Source organism: Penicillium riverlandense (genome assembly GCF_028828495.1).
Source record: "Penicillium riverlandense strain IBT 135883 chromosome Unknown utg000009l_segment0_segment0, whole genome shotgun sequence".
NCBI classification, from domain to species: domain Eukaryota; kingdom Fungi; phylum Ascomycota; class Eurotiomycetes; order Eurotiales; family Aspergillaceae; genus Penicillium; species Penicillium riverlandense.
This window is the reverse complement of record NW_026643200.1, coordinates 245,028-260,960: the sequence shown is the minus strand read 5'-3', so window position 1 is coordinate 260,960 and position 15,933 is coordinate 245,028. Positions and strand designations below refer to the sequence as shown.

At 50.5% G+C, this 15,933-nt stretch overlaps 5 protein-coding genes across 5 annotated transcripts; 4 read left to right on the top strand and 1 right to left on the bottom strand.

Annotated features, from left to right (window-relative positions):
* Nucleotides 1–411: 411 nt before the first annotated feature.
* Nucleotides 412–2,613, top strand: N7474_010376 (putative cholinesterase; the record flags this gene model as incomplete). The annotated part of the gene is made up of 1 exon (XM_057201786.1): nucleotides 412–2,613. The coding sequence occupies one exon, from the start codon at nucleotides 412–414 to the stop codon at nucleotides 2,611–2,613; it is 2,202 nt and encodes a 733-aa protein (XP_057048057.1).
* A 1,439-nt stretch (nucleotides 2,614–4,052) lies between these two features.
* On the top strand, nucleotides 4,053–6,014 carry N7474_010375 (beta-N-acetylglucosaminidase-domain-containing protein; the record flags this gene model as incomplete). Its single annotated transcript, XM_057201785.1, has 1 exon — nucleotides 4,053–6,014. The coding sequence occupies one exon, from the start codon at nucleotides 4,053–4,055 to the stop codon at nucleotides 6,012–6,014; it is 1,962 nt and encodes a 653-aa protein (XP_057048056.1).
* Nucleotides 6,015–7,174: 1,160 nt separating this feature from the next.
* N7474_010374 (uncharacterized protein) lies at nucleotides 7,175–8,714 on the bottom strand (the record flags this gene model as incomplete). Its single annotated transcript, XM_057201784.1, has 2 exons — nucleotides 7,175–8,545; nucleotides 8,607–8,714. 2 exons carry the CDS (start codon nucleotides 8,712–8,714, stop codon nucleotides 7,175–7,177), a joined length of 1,479 nt encoding a protein of 492 aa, XP_057048055.1.
* Nucleotides 8,715–9,109: 395 nt separating this feature from the next.
* Nucleotides 9,110–10,160, top strand: N7474_010373 (hemolysin III family protein; the record flags this gene model as incomplete). Its single annotated transcript, XM_057201783.1, has 3 exons — nucleotides 9,110–9,664; nucleotides 9,718–9,948; nucleotides 9,999–10,160. 3 exons carry the CDS (start codon nucleotides 9,110–9,112, stop codon nucleotides 10,158–10,160), a joined length of 948 nt encoding a protein of 315 aa, XP_057048054.1.
* Nucleotides 10,161–13,546: 3,386 nt separating this feature from the next.
* Nucleotides 13,547–14,848, top strand: N7474_010372 (uncharacterized protein; the record flags this gene model as incomplete). The annotated part of the gene is made up of 1 exon (XM_057201782.1): nucleotides 13,547–14,848. The coding sequence occupies one exon, from the start codon at nucleotides 13,547–13,549 to the stop codon at nucleotides 14,846–14,848; it is 1,302 nt and encodes a 433-aa protein (XP_057048053.1).
* Nucleotides 14,849–15,933: the final 1,085 nt, after the last annotated feature.

Sequence of the window (15,933 nt, the reverse complement as noted above, 5' to 3'; positions counted from 1 at the left end):
AGAATCCTGAAAGGATGCGCTAACCCAGTCTGGCACACCCTGAGAGCAGATCCACCAAACATAAGCATCCTCAGTTGGTTTTTACTTCCTCTTCATTGCACTATAATAATTAAAAGCTTTCGGATATGCTTTCCATATTTACGGTCATCTAATGACGGACAACGCAGACTCTGAGGTGCGCCATAAGCCACGTCGGTACCACATGCCTGGACTCTCCGCATTTCCGTGATCGTCGGTAACTCGGACGCTATCTTCTCTACCCTCCAGATCAGAGTCCACTAACCCCCGGGGCTTCCGATATGATGTTCGGTTCATGCTAAGCGACGGAGATAGTCCTTAAAAGGGTGCTGTTCCCCAGGCGTTCGCCATGTTTCGTGCTGTGCCTAAGACAGCGAGTCTGACTGAGCCAAAATGATCGTTCTGGCGGGCGCGTTACTTTTGGGCAGCCTGGCTCTGGCTGCGCCTTCTTCTAAGCCGCATCGTTGCCCGAGTCTTGACTCTGTGGGAACTCTTCAGGTGTTGCATTACAATAACCTGGGCCCGCAAAACAATGGCAGCTCGGCAGTTCTAGTGCACGATCGATTGAGCTATGCAGAAGCTACGGCCCGCTGCGCAACCATCGGCGAGAAGCTGCATCCCTGGTTCTCTAAGCCTTCGCTCAACCAACACCACCTGGGTTATGAGCTGGATTATCTTGCCTTTGCTCACGAATTCCCTGAAGGTCAACAGCTTTGGGTGTCCCATCCCGGCTCCGGCAAAGAGTGCTATGCGCTTTCATGCTCCCACAAGGGCCTTGTTCGTGTCTCCTGCAACACGAAGCTCCCGGCTCTCTGCACGTCTAGTCCACCTCCAACAAAGGACATAGCCCGTACGGTTATGGAATCGACAAAAATTACTGTCGCATCTCATGACTACACAGTGACCGGATACCGCGATGCACGATCATTCCGGTTCTTGGGAATCCCATTCGCAAACCCTCCACTGGGTGAGCTGCGGTTTGCTCCACCGCAAGCCTACTCTGGCCCCAAGAATATCGACGCAACCAAGCTGGGAGCCTCGTGCATTCAGTCAAACTCCAGCTATGGGACTCTTGATAACGGCCCCATCTCTGAAGATTGCCTATTTTTGAACGTGTACACACCCGTTCTGCCAACCCAGAGAGGTGAGCGCACTGACGGTCGCCCTGTGGCTGTCTATTTCTATGGCGGATCTTTCCTTGAGGGCACCTCGTCCATGGTCGACTATGACGGTGGTAACTTTGCCAGCCGCAGCGACGTTGTGATTGTAACTCTCAACTATCGTGTCGGCGCACTGGGCTTCTTGGCAACTGGCAAGCTCACCACTGGTAGCTACGGCATTCGGGACCAGATCATGGCGTTGAAGTGGGTGCAAGAGCACATCGCTGCCTTTGGCGGAGATCCATCCCGTGTGACTATCTTCGGACAGTCTGCTGGCGGACAGAGCGTGGTCGCTCTGTTGTCTTCTAGCGCAGCTAAGGGTCTCTTCTCAGGAGCGCTTGTCCAGTCGGCGCCGCTCGATCTTCCGTGGTTCCCCCGTGCCTTCTACTCGCAGTACATTGCCCCGACTGTAGGCGAAGCAGTCGGTTGTGACAGCGACAGTTCCGAGGCAGAGCTTCTGAAGTGCCTTCGAGCAGTACCAGCTGATATGTATCTGGACAACTCCACCACTTTTGGGGATGCCGAGTCCACCATCGCGTCTGATCTTGCCAGCCACTACTATCATAATACCAAATTGCTCTCCTCGCAAGAGCCCTTCATGCCCATGCTCGATGATTGCAACTACGGTGTTGTTGATGATCAGTTCTACCGCCTGCTCACGGAGGGCAAACTGCCTAACCATGTCCCGACAATGTTCACGACAGTACACGACGAAGCAGGGCTTTATGTAGATTCCGAACTCCCTGAGCTCGGAGACACGCAGGCTGCGCTTGATACGGTGTTTGAGATTGCCTATGGGGCTGACCTCGGCTCAAAAATGTCCCTTTCCGGTGCTTTCCAGGCCAACTGGTCCGATCCCGATGGCGTACGCAATGCCGCCGCCGTCGCAGTGACCTACTCTGAATGGGAATGCGCCCAGGGTTGGCTCCTCAATCATGCCGGTGATGCATTCCCGTCGCTGTATGAAGTGGAAATCAACCAAGGACACATCCAGACAAATGTTGACGTTCCTGCCATCTGCTCTCCGAACAGCGCCTACAATGCCACCTGTCATTCGTCTGATGTCCTCCTTGCATGGGGAACACTCAACTCGAAGACATTGAACGTGGCGCCGTATTACGATGACCTGGATATCCGCCACTCCCAACTCTTGCACGATGTCTGGGGTGCCTGGTTCCGTACCCACAATCCTAACCCGAATCTTGAATTCCTCAAGGTTCGGGGGCCTGCATACGCCACCACTTATACTATCTTTGCTGGTGGCGAGAAGGACGACGGACACGGTTATGAAATCCAGCCGTACAGTGCTTCGAATCGCAACCTCACATTCCTTGGAATGCCACCTTCACATGCTACTGTCAACTTTGCAGACACGGATAAGTGTGCAGTCTTTCAGGACTATGGGTTCACTTTCCAGCGCGCTAAGATGACATAGGGAATGCTTCAATGTCCATAATATCTACATAACTTAGCGTTGCAATAACGAATAATTCATGCACTATAAACGCAACACAATCTCCCCTTCTCCTTCTGGCTGCTCAAATCCCGCTAAATACTTTTCAAGCACCTCCTCAGTTACTAGATATGCTGAATCTCCATCTTTAACGTCTAACTGATTCCTCGCCTTCACTCGTCGACGCAATTCTTTCTCGTTGATATCGAGATACACAAGGACCCAACGACCACCTCTTGCCTCAATGAGGCTTTTCCAATCATCCCGTGTTTTCCGGAATGCGAAGGAGAAGTCTAAGATCACGTTGCTGTTTCCCGACTCCAGTAATCTGATCAATTCAGCCCGAAGAGCTTTCTCGGCCTCTTCTTGATATTGCTCATATCGTTCGGTTGGATAGTCAATTGCATATAAGCCGTGGTGGCTGTAAATGTAGGAGTCAATGGAGAGACGCTCGAAAGATGAATTTTTGGAGAGAATCCTTTTGGAGAGCGTGGATTTTCCTGATCCTGTGCGAAGATTGAGTCGGTCTTTTTTAGCCTTTCTTTTGGCTTTCTTTTCTTGTCATTCGTGGTCTAGACTGTCCGTACCTGCGATGCCACATGTCAAAACTACAACCGGTCGTGGGTCCTCAAGTGAACGAATTAAACCAGAGTCCAGTGCTTTGGGCAGGTCAAAGGTAGGAGTGTATTGATCCATGTTTGGGGATTATGTAACCCTTGTATTCGGAAAAAAAGGTACCATTTCTGATTAAACGTAGATAGCGGGTATTAGGATATTTATCTGCGATGGTTCCCGAATGAGTCACCATCTCTATTGCGAGTCATATGATGATAGCGAGCCGTAAACGGAATATGTTTGGTCTTCTATGTTGGTGATTCTGTTAGTTATCAGATTGTAATATTGGTAAGCTACGTAGGCCGGCTTTCGATTTCGTCCCTCGGTAGCGGATGAGCATATTTGATGTGGTTTCACGGATATGGTACAGTTAGATCCAATTCGATTGTATAGATACGGGGGAGATGTGACCTTCGACTTTGATCCCCGCATCTAGTTATGAAAATACACCCTAAAGATGTGTAAACATAAGGATTGTTGAATCTTCGGCATTAAACTCCGTAGCCGCTGATAAAAAATGCGACCCCGGCGGAAAGCCGAGATGTATAACTGTGGGGAATGTTGATCAACATATTACCCCCCACCTCGGGCCTTGGAAGTGCGCTTGCGATCGCAACGTTACACGCGAGATAGAGTAGATAGAATTAGCGCGGAATAAGAAGTCTATTTCCCAATGTCACCCCCGGGTATCGCTTCTAGGTGTTATCCTACTTCACATAACCTGCCTATCAACAGAAGAGTCTCCCCGCCCCCGCGACGTATATATACCATGCCATGTCCTTGACCATCTGGATCCTCACACCAACATGATCTTTCCCTATCGCACCACGTGCCTTCGGGCTTGTCTTGTCGCCCTCCTCAGTCTTGGGTCGGTTAACGCTGCTCCCTCGGCCCAAACGGGCAGACATGAGAGACTTCCCGCTGTGTGGCCCCCTCCTCAACATATTTCATCGTCCGGCGGAGGGGTCTCACTCAACGGACCTGTCACCATCGTGACCGGCAATGTCACGGACCTGGCCACGATTAACACAATCAAGGCGGCCGTGCTTTCTGCCGGTGGTCATGCCATCGTCTCGTCCCAGTCCACTGGCCAGGGCACGCAGATCGTCATTGGCACCGAGGCGGAAAATAGCGCCGCTGCCGCCATTGCCAAGGCGCTCACGGGCAAACCTGCGGATGGCCTCGCCGCCGACGGCTACGTTCTTGCATCTGGTGATTATGAGCACCGGCCGACTATTGTCCTCAATGGCGTAGACGGGCGGGGCACCTTCTACGCGTCACAGACTCTTCGCCAACTTGTCGTCGGTCACCATGTTCCCGGTGTCCAAGTACGTGACTGGCCGCTCATGTCTATCCGTGGCTCGATCGAGGGCTTCTACGGCGTTCCCTGGTCTCATCAGGCGCGTCTCGACCAGTTGGTTTTCTACGGCAAGCACAAGATGAACACCTACGTCTACACGCCCAAGGATGACCCGCTCCTCCGCGCGAAGTGGCGCACTCTTTACAACGGCACAGCCTACACTCAGCTCAAGGAGCTCGTCAAAACCGCTAATACCAACCACGTCGACTTCACCTTTGCCCTATCGCCCGGATTAGATGTGTGCTATTCCTCAAATGCCGACTTCAACGCTACGATCACCAAGTTCAATCAGGCTCGCCAGCTTGGTGTGCGCAGCTTCTACATTGCCTTGGACGACATCCCTCTTGAGTTCCACTGCGCAGCGGATCAGAAGAGGTGGAACACCACGGGCAACAGGGACAACTACCACTGGCTGGCCAACTCCCAAGCCTACTACCTGAACCGTATCCAAAAGGAGTACATCGAACCGAACGGCCTCAACAACCTTGAAACCGTCCCGACCAACTACGCCGGCAGCGCACCAGACCCTTACAAGGAAGAGTTCGGCACGAGGCTGGACAAGAACATCCGCGTCCAGTGGACCGGCGAAGGAGTCTTCAGTGACCAGATCAATGCCACAAGCGTCCAACAGGCCGATTCGACTTACGTTACGGACAACTTGTTCTTGTGGGACAACTTCCCCGTCAACGACGGCAATCGTGACCGCTTGTTCCTCAACCCACTCACCGGCCGTGCCGCAGACCTGTACAAATATCTCCTGGGCTTCACCTCGAACCCGATGGAGGAGGCGTACGCCTCCATGCCCGCGCTCGCTAACTATGGCGACTACACCTGGAACGGGCCAGCGTACAACGCCGACGAGTCGATGGCTGCAATCCTATGGGAACTCTCGGGTAGTGACCCTGTCGTCCACGACGCTGTCCTCGCGTTTTCCGACCTCAACCAAAACTGGCCATACCGCACCCCCGCGGTCAGCTCGCCCGAGCTTAACAAAGACATTGCAGCTTTCTGGGCCGCTCGCAAGCATTCCCCCGGACACGGCCACGGCAACACTTTGGCGCTGCACAACCGCCTCGCGCTCCTCACTACGCTCCCAGACGTCCTTCCCCGCATGGCGATGAAGAGTTTCGCCTCGGACGTAGCGCCCTGGTCGACTGTTGCGATGCAGTGGGCACACGCCTGCCAGCACTTGATTGCCATGCTCGACGCGGTCGATGCCGGGGACAAGAAGAGGGCAGACGGCGAGTTCAACGCCGCTCAGGCCTGGGTTAAGAAGACGAAGGCTAAGACTGTCAATGACCGTAATGACGACGGCCAGGATCTTCCTGACTCGATCACCCCTCATACCGCCGAGGAAGCATTTACTACGTTCCTCGCTAATGCCACGACTATTTATAAAAGTCAGTAGATGTGGATATGAGTTTGGGGGTACATGGTGGATGGACAGGATTGTGGTTCAGCCATTGCAGAAGAATACAAATATGGATACATTACCATTTAAGTCATGCTTCATGGTTTTTTGTAGTACGATCGGAAGAAAGGGGCTAATATGATTATTATGTGTGCCTACAAGTTGCCTGACTGTTGAAGCCAAAGCGTATACACGCCCGTCGTAATATTGGCGCCAGTGGTGAGAGGGCCTCGGACAAATATCACGGACGAGGTTCCTTGCCTGCACTAGTGTCAATCTCAATGAACTTGAACACTATAAATCGACTCCTCTGCATTGAGCTGCTAAGCAAGGGCATGATTCCATTGTGAAAATGCTGCTCGACAGAGATGACATTAATCCTAACCTAGAGAATAATGAAGGTCGGAGGCCCCTGTCGTTCGCTGCCGGACGTAGACATGTACCTGCGGGTGGATTTGCTTCTACGGAAAGATAATGTCAATCCTAACTCGAAAGATTACTACCATCACACACCGCTGTTTTTGCTGCCTAACACGGACATATATTAGTGGTAGAGCTGTTGCTATAATAAGACAACATCGAGGCTGATGCGGATAATTACGACCAAGACGCAGCGGGAGGATGGCTACTCAGGGACGATGGTCGTACGCTGTTGTCATTCGCGGCTGGGAACGGACACTTTGCGGTGGTAACCCTTTTAAGCTTTTTCCTGCTCTATACTAATTTGACAAGGGTATAAGAATGTAGGTTGTAAAAACACGAAGCCTCAGAATTTGGTGGTACTTCTAGAAGTGAAGCTGGCGTTCTATGATACGTAAATGCATTCCTAGTCCTAGCTCATAGATCGCATATCAGTCGTAAAACACGGGAGAAAAAAGAGTAACTGGCAGGCCAGTAGTCATAGTCATAAATAAAAAGAGATAAAGAGCAGAGATCCGCTAAAATCAATCGTGTATCCTTCAAATCGTAAGTCATGATGCATATGCTGGTAAATAAATCAGGCGCAAGATGCATAGAAATCAAGAGCAGAGTCAGTGTAATGAGAGAAGCGAAGTATCAGTAGAGTGGAATGTGAAGATAGGTCATATGCTGAAGAAGAACAATGCAACAAGACCTCCCGGGATGTATCAGACAACCCAATCCAAGGGGAATGGCTGTCAGTCGTATACAGGTGTTCTCCGTGAGCCTATATAGGCATCATCTTCTGCAACACTGATCGGGATATATCGTTTTGCAGCAGAACTACGTACGGGACTAGTCCGACGAGAAAGTCGCGAGTGAAGTCCAGCATTGCTGTATGATCGCGGACGCTCGGAGCTGCTGCCTCCCCCGCTTCCAGGTCGACTGCCACTCCCACTGCCGCTGTAGCTCATTCGGCGGGTCTCGTCGTAGGGATCCAAGTTGCGATGACGGGGTACGTATCGAGGCGGTGGTGGTGCTGGAGGCGGAGGTGGTGCTGGGCCCTGCGGGTAGGGGGAATCTGGACCTGGTGGAGGGACAGGATCATCGAAGATGTATTCTCGAAACTTGACGCCTGGCGGTTTAGATCGAGGGCGCTCTTCGGACGTTTGTGATTTGCCTGGTCTCGATCCGTGGCTGCGGCGCTGACGCGGAGACGCTGCTGGAGAAAGATCGCGGACAGGTTTGCGCGTGTACGCGTCGTGGGAATGCCGTCTTGCTCGAGAGGCTGCCGGGGGTGATAAATTGCGCTTATCTCGACTCTTCTTCTGCAGAGACTCGCTGGCCCGGCCGACTGAATCGTCGGACGACTCCGCCGACGCGTCATCGGCGTCTCTTGTCGACGGGCTCACAGAGCGGCCCGGCCAAGCTGTGCGAGCTCGAGGTTTCCGAGGAGGGCGTTCTGGCCATGGAGGCGGAGTTGGGACGCGTGGTGACGCGAACCCGGATCGTGGTTCGTCTGGAGCTGGGTTAAAGGCGAAGTGCGGCTTGCGAGCACGACGCCGAGTCCCCAGTGAGTCAAAATGACTTCGATGCCGTCCTGACCCGCCGGGCCTGTGCGAGAAGTAATCATTCTCGTGATCCTTGCTGCCATGGCCGTAATACGCCCCAAAATTGGGGGAACATGGACGGGGAGTGTTCCTCTGCACATAGTCGTATTCAAGTCGCTTACTGACTCCCTCGTGCCACTGCAGCATTTCCGGGTCTGGCTCGGAGGGAAATGCATCGCGGGGTAGCTCTTTCGGGAACGGCTCTCCATTTGCATCGGTGAGATTCCACAGACTGACAGCGTTCTGCAGATAACGCGAGTGCTCGTCCGGGTCCATCAGCAGCTGGATGGTCTGCCACCGCACGAATCCATTTGGGAGGAGTGAAGGGGTCGAGGGGGGTTCATAAGGGTTTGTGGATGGTTGGAGGCTGTGGAAACATCCCAGCGACTGGTAGATGAAGGACAGCGCTTGGGATTTGGTCTCGAGGAACAAGGCATCGTAGTTGCCGCCGACTTTGCGGTAGAAGGCAGCGAGTCGCTCGGGAGTCAGGTCGGCCGATCCACCCGCACAAAAGGAGGGCTATGAGTAAGGAGAGTCATCTTCTGTCTGTCATCTCTCTCGGATTCTAGAACTGACTGACCATCAACTGTGCGATACCGAGACAAAGCTGTTCGAGCAGCGGAGCCGGGCTCTTATCCGGGTTGATCAGGGTGCCCCAGTGGCTGTCACTGTTGGCACCGTTGGACATGTTGATAGATGTGGGATTGTCGCATAGTAGTAGGAGTGATGGTCGATGATGAAGGTGTAAACAGGTAAACACAGACTGAGGCGGTCAGGCACCGACAACACGGGACCCACTGCGGGGGATGATCCCACGGTAGCCCGCCATGTGATGAATGGATATGACTCGGACAGTCACTTGGTCTATGGAGATCACGGTATAGGTCATGACTCGGTGATATCTGACTTTACTCGTGTCTCTCGAACATTAGCTTAGGATAGATCCGCATAGGCTCCACCACGAGGTACAATCAGATAGATCTCTGGAGATTAACCGCTCTGGTGGTGGACCAATGCGCCGATCCCCCTCCCCCTAGATTCAGCCTGCAATTAATTCAACAACAGCCACCAAAGCCCTAGACAATGGTGCTGCTCAGACGCAAGTCCCCCAACGACAGGATAGCGAGCGGGACGGACCGCTGCGACACCCCGCTACTGAAGGAACCTGGCCGTGCACGTTGGCGACCACGGTTGCTCAATAGCGAGGATGTTCCAACGTGGTATGCCCATAATGCCTACCTTCGCACTGGCTATCGCCCTGTGACACCTTCTACGCGTCTTTGCTTCGAGAGCTTGGCGTACGTGCACAACGAGACGGTCAATGTGTACTCGCATCTGATCCCTGCCGTGGTGGCTTTGTTGAGCAACGGCCTCCTCTACGTATACTTCGCCGCTTCTTTTCCGCGAGCATCTTGGAGCGATCAGCTCGTGTTTCACATCTATCTGACAACCTCGATGATCTGTTTCGGTATCTCGTCAACCTATCATACCCTGCTATGTCACTCTCCCCATTTCGCAGGTCTATGGGCCCGGTTTGATTATGTTGCGATTGTTTTCCAGATCCTCGGGTCTTTCATCTCTGGAATTTATATTGGGTTCTACTGTGAACCACATTTACAGAAACTCTACTGGTTGATGGTGTGTGAAAATTCCTCTCTCGCTGTTTTGTCGTTATCTTACCTCCTTCGTAGATTGGCATTCTCGGCCTCTTGACTGGTCTTGTCGTGGTACATCCTCGCTTGCAAAGCAAAGAGTGGAGAATCTTACGCCTGTCGACATTTGTGGCAACGGGGCTGTCAGCCTTCGCGCCCATTACCCATGCCTCTAGTCTCTTCCCGTACGAACAGCTGGACCAACAGGCAGGGCTGCGGTACTATTATCTTGAAGGTCTAGTTCTCATTATTGGTGTATTATTTTATGCGGTAAGTAGCGGATACAATTTGAAAGGAAATCTAGCGCTCATCGACCTCAGACAAACTTTCCGGAGTCATGGAAGCCCGAATATTTTGACATTTGGGGCGCCTCTCACCAAATATTTCATGTCTTGGTTTTTATGGCAGCGGTCCTCCATTTTTACGGAATACTGGTTGCATTTCAATGGAATTACGAGAACCAGCGCTGCGGCCCTGTTTGATGGACAAACAAGGAGCGAATAAGGAGACTTTTGTCTCTTGCAATATTAGAATATGCCGGACGTCCTGTGGACGATTGTACGTAACGGTTATTGAGGCTCTAGACCGGGAAAGACAAAACTAAATGCAAACGGTAACTCACAGGTCCTCGTTTTAGATTACAAACAACAGTAAACAGCTGATGCTAGAGACCCAAGACAAATACCATCCAAACGTGCCGGATCCCATGGACGGAGCACCTGACTTGCTTCCTGGAGTAATATTGTTCGTCGACATGCAAAAAAAGCGAGTATCCGACCAAGCCTTGCCTCCAGGATTCGACGACGCATTGTTCCAGGCTACGACCATGACAGGGGTAACGCTGTCGACTTGTTTGAGATATGCGGACAACTTCCTTCCGTCCTCGAATCCTGAAAGCCAGGACAGCTCTCCACTCCGGCAGTTGGTGGAAGAGTTGCTAGAAGAGTTACTAACGAAGCCTGGAAATTGCCGATCTGCCTCCGTGGTAAAAATTGCTAGAAAAGAAAAAGGGGCATTAGCGTCTAGTCTCTGGTCTCTCTTCGAATTCCGATGCAGCCATGTACCTACCTGAAGAGTATACATTCCCGGCCTTGGCACATTTTGGAGGTGTGAATTGACCGCAATCCATAACACTTGCTAGTTGATTCTGCTGAGAAAATCCGTTCGCAATGCTGCCCGCATTCGAGATGATCTCGGAAATACAGTCTGATGAGAATGCAGACTGACAGCTGGCTTGGTCGGGCTCGTTGATATGATCGTTTGTCGATGGCCAAGCCGAATCACCAAATACAATGAAACAGCCTTCGTAGTTGAGAGGATCTTCGTCAACGGCATTCCCACTAGCATTTACAGCTCTGAAGAACTGGCTTAACCCGAGCGACCCGGCGGGGAAAGATAACTGTGTAGACAGTGTGTAATTCCCGGAAGGGTCTGATAGTGACAAGTTTGGCGGCTTGGGAAAGGGCAGATTGACGCTGCCAGAAGCATTGTAATATCCGGGGCCACATGTTGCTGCACTGACCGAGGTAGACAATTCCGCGAGGAATAGACTCAACAGAGCTTGTAAAGCCGGGGGAGCCATAGTAAAAACGTAAGAAAGCAGCCTGCCAGAGACTTTTTCTTATTGTGCTTTAAGGAGACTAAGATAGGCCACGTCCTTAAACAAAGAGTGAAGAGGTACTGAAATGGTAGGGCAACAATAGACCAAACGTGGTCAAACAAACTGAATCTTGGGGATGCCAAGAGGGCGAGCGTAGCGTTTTATAAGTGACCAAACGCCTACCCCTGCTAACAATGAAGCATTTTGACACTGACAAGGTTTACTGGTACGAAACTAAGCCAGCCTTGCCGCCCCACTGGAGGGGCGCAAGGCTGCAGCCAGTTTTTGCCAGTGCATCGAGTGAGATGTGGGAGCAAAAGTGTAAAACCGTAGATTGCGGTATTTAGTTGGTCGCCGCTCGCTTCTCATTTCGTCTGGATTTTCTGATATCATTGATAACGATGAAAACAATATACGGACAAAGTAAAACGCCTAGCGATATTTTAACCCAGAGACTCGTACGTCGTTTTCGCCTCATCATGCTGATACTTGTCAGACTGCTAGGTGTTGCAGCTTGGTATCGTAGCATGGAATATCGAGTTGACTGGCAGAGCTAGCACAGCTGAAAAGAATTTTGGATGCTGATCTTTGTGTCCTTTCTTATGGATGACGAGGGGGCTGTGTTGGTTGGAGCTTAGTGGCAGTGTAGGGCAGACCGCGGGGTATCAGCCCTCCAGATTCGAGGGCGGCTTTTCTGACCTGAATTTGCATACACCAAGACCCCAGATTGCTGAAGTCAGCACATTCCTTTATTCTCCTGGCCACGCATGCCACACAAATCTGTCTACCGAAATGAATCTATCTCAAACCGCCTCAACTAAGCTTCTTACATTTCATAGCGGTATCGTATGGGGGGAGGCGTCCGAAGTCGAACATTAAGCTTCTCCATAATTTGATGTGGATCATATGGCACTAAACCAGCTGCTTCAAAAGCATTTTATAGTATACTTGTATGCGTGATTTTGGGAATGCCATAATGAAATCAAGCTTGTCGATATGGTTAACTCCTGCCTAGGCTTTGGCCTCGATTAGCCCCGTATATACGCGCTTTATGGGGCAAAACAGCCTACATCTATAGGCTGTAATAGATGCGACAGATGTGAAGGCATGCCAATTGCAATAATGTTGTTTCTGGCGCATACTTGATCAAGTCCAGCTGCCAAATGACTCCTATGGCCGTCTAGAATAAGTAGTCAAAATTTACCCTTAGTGCGACTAGCCGTATAAGGGATAAACTGCCTTTCTAGCCATCGTAGCCCAAGTTTATCTGTAGTCCATCTATTAGCGCTAACTTTAACTCGCTAACCGTTAGGTAGATCATCGTACTATGTATATTGTTAGTGCACTAATGATTTGAAGATAATGGTTGGCGTATAAATCCCGTCGTACCTATACATTCAATAGATGTGATCCATTCCCTAGCTGTAAGATCGGCCTCCAAACATAGTATTCAGCACTTGTAATGACTTTAGTGGCCGCAACGAGGCCTATTGCGAAGCCTGTTCTATCATTATTGTAGATATCCTCTACTTAGATACCGTTTTCGTCGATCGTGCGTCGTACAAGGTCAATCTATAATTACATAATATGTGGATCTTCGCATAAAGCCCTTTAGTAATTATACTATTAAGAATAGCGCGATTTGAGCTCTAGATGGCTGTTAGTATAGTTGTAGACCTAGTTATCTAGTCCCAATAGGCTGACTCTTACGCTCCCGCTATAGAATATTAGCCATATCCCTAACCATTGATGGGCTAGGGGGAGATCCGCGCACATCTATAAATAGAATCTATTGTAGGAGCGATTATTCTTCTTCGGGACTCAATTTGACTATTTGCGCACGTATCTTTGCGAAATTCGTGGCCATCGATACGACGTTGGAGAGTTGTATCAGTGACTTCAAATATGCGCGCAGCTTCGCGAATAGATGGAATTTCGCATTCTAGAAGGCTTTGGTTGCAAGCTCGATTCTACCCTCTTGGTCGACAGAATTTTGGGAATTTTGATTGCGAACAGGGGTCAAGTTGAAATGAAGAAGTTGACGCGTTAGGGCGCGATCACGTTCTCTGACCCACTCGCTTACACGCCCCGCTCGCTTACCGATTACCTTACTTCGGACAGTGTTGTGGGCGAAATTCTCGAAGAGCTGGAGAGATCTGGCGATTTGGCAACATTGCACCCGTTGCTCCTCCTTCTCCGCATCCGTCCCCACCGTTACCCAATCCGTTTGAATTGATCCACATCCAAAAGAACCATCTCTGGGGCGAGATGGCACGTCTGTTGGATCTTCCAGATGAACTGATTCTAGTCATCGTGGACTACCTACAAATGGACACGAAGCATGTAGAACTGTCATTCTATGAGCTTGGAGATGCCTACCGCTACGCGATCAAGCAGAATCAACCACCGAGAGTTAAATATCTTCATTCTTTCCTACTCGCCTGCCATCGCCTGAATAGTCTTCTACAGCCGATATTTTATCATGACATATTTGTTCGCGAATACTGTCACGTGGGCGAGAAGGTTCCGGTGCAGCAGCTGAAGTGGAGCCTTGAGAAGAACCCAAGTCTCGAACAACACATCTTTTCGGCGATCACTCCATGCGGGGGCTCCTGGGGTGACCGCTCTATTCGTGATATCTTTCAATCCTTTTGGTTCTCCAACATCCAGACCCTTACTATTCACGAGTTTAAGGATTGGGAGCCCATGCAATTTGAAAACAACTCACATATTGGCACTTCACCCGTGGAATGTCTAAGGCTGATTAGTTGTGGGGCGCATGAGGCGGCTTTGGCCGCTGTGCTAAGCTGGCCAGCAGCTTTGAAAATACTTCACTACGATGCTGAACAAGGCGAGTGGGAGGGCCATTATGGAAATGAGCCAGCCAAAAGTTGGACATGTGCTGCTTTTGTGCGTGCACTGCGATCACAAAGGAAAACGTTGGCAGAACTTACAATGACACGGCCGTGGCTTGACCATGAAGGACTGGGCAATGGACCTCGCATTGATCTGAGCGAGTTCACGTCCCTTAAAACCTTACGCATTTACCACGTCTTTCTCTGCGGGTGGGATGACCCGTACGGGATTTGGAAAGGTTTACCTCAGAGTCTGGAGGTGCTGGAGGTATTTTACGACGATATTGAACTGACTCAATTTTTGTGCGAGGGCAACGATGAGCGATACGATACTTTTGTTCTTGATTTGATTAGACATAAGAGGTCGCATCTCCCATATTTACGCACGGTGACCATCTTCTCGTTTGAGGGAGGCTATGACCCTGAAACAGAGGAGTATCTGCCCGCTGGACTCTGGACGCTGCCCTCTTCACTCGCGCGTGAAGCTGAATCCGCTGGCGTAACGCTGAACGTGTGGCTGGGACACGCAGATGCTCCAAATTTCGAGCAAACCGACGTTTTCGAGTCACTGAAAATCAGTCAGACCGACCAGTCTATCCAACTCAAGCAAAGAGTGGCAGCTAGGCGGAGCCACGTATCACCACGCAATCTCTCCCAGGAACTCCAAGCAGGGAGGGCCAAGGCATATGGACCCTACACCAAGTTGGAATTTTAAGCTGAAGGGATGAGGTGTGTTTAGGATACACTGCACATATATTCGCTGCTGTACTCTCGCGCGTTCACGTGGAATAATTTCAACTTCCCAAGTATCTATAGTTCTCCACGCCTACTTAATATAATTCTCAGATGTAGCGAAAATAGAAAGGTTAACACTTTCTTAGGCCAGATCACTCCGAGTTGTGGCGAGAGTAAGTCTATTCCTGGATCTCAATTCCTGGGGTCTAAACTCATGGGATCTAAATACCTTATATCTGACTTGTCTCTAGGTGGTGCGCCGTGTGCGATAATGATCAATGTTGTTCTAGAGATTGTTCCTTGTTGGTTTTAGCGTTAATACTGCGACTTCATTTCAATGTATCGAAGTCAACCCGTACGGGCCCTCTTAGTTTCTATGCACTTGCGCGCATCACTGCTTGATCGCTGAGCATTAGTTCACGAATATATATTTTTATTGGTGTACATTGAGTTTAGTGGCGCAGAGTTGTAATGCAGTGTCGTTCCGTTGATCGATGAGTACGCCTATCTTGCTACCTCTGCTTTATCTAATAGGTGCGCTTCTTCAAGTCACCTACTATATCTAAAATACACTAGCAAGTGAACTCAGATGCATAACTACTTGTAGCACTGCTGCCTCACAATTGCCCAGCCGCATTCCAGTCAGGAGTAGAAACCAACTTCATTGGCTCGCTGTTAATCTTCTCTTCCAGCACCCCTTCATTCTACGATCGACATGCCATGTCCAGCTACCCGACATTCTCAACAAGCTCTCACCTATCACATCCTCCTATCAGCGGATAGACCCACCGGCGACATGGCGCGGGAGGGAGATGCGCCTTTGCCAGCGGGTGGTACATAGGGACACATCTCCCACCCATCGCGGTTAGTTCAGTGCCGCATGTACCCTCGAACTGCTCATGGGAATTGCATCTTATTTTGTCAGCTTGTCTTTTTGCCCTCCTTTAATTCCTATTTGCCTTTAATTGCTACTTGTTCTGTTGTGCGCCCTGCGTTTTTATTGTTTATTGTTGTTGTCGCACTTCTGAGACACACATCCCTTTCGTCCCGAGTATTGACCAAAAC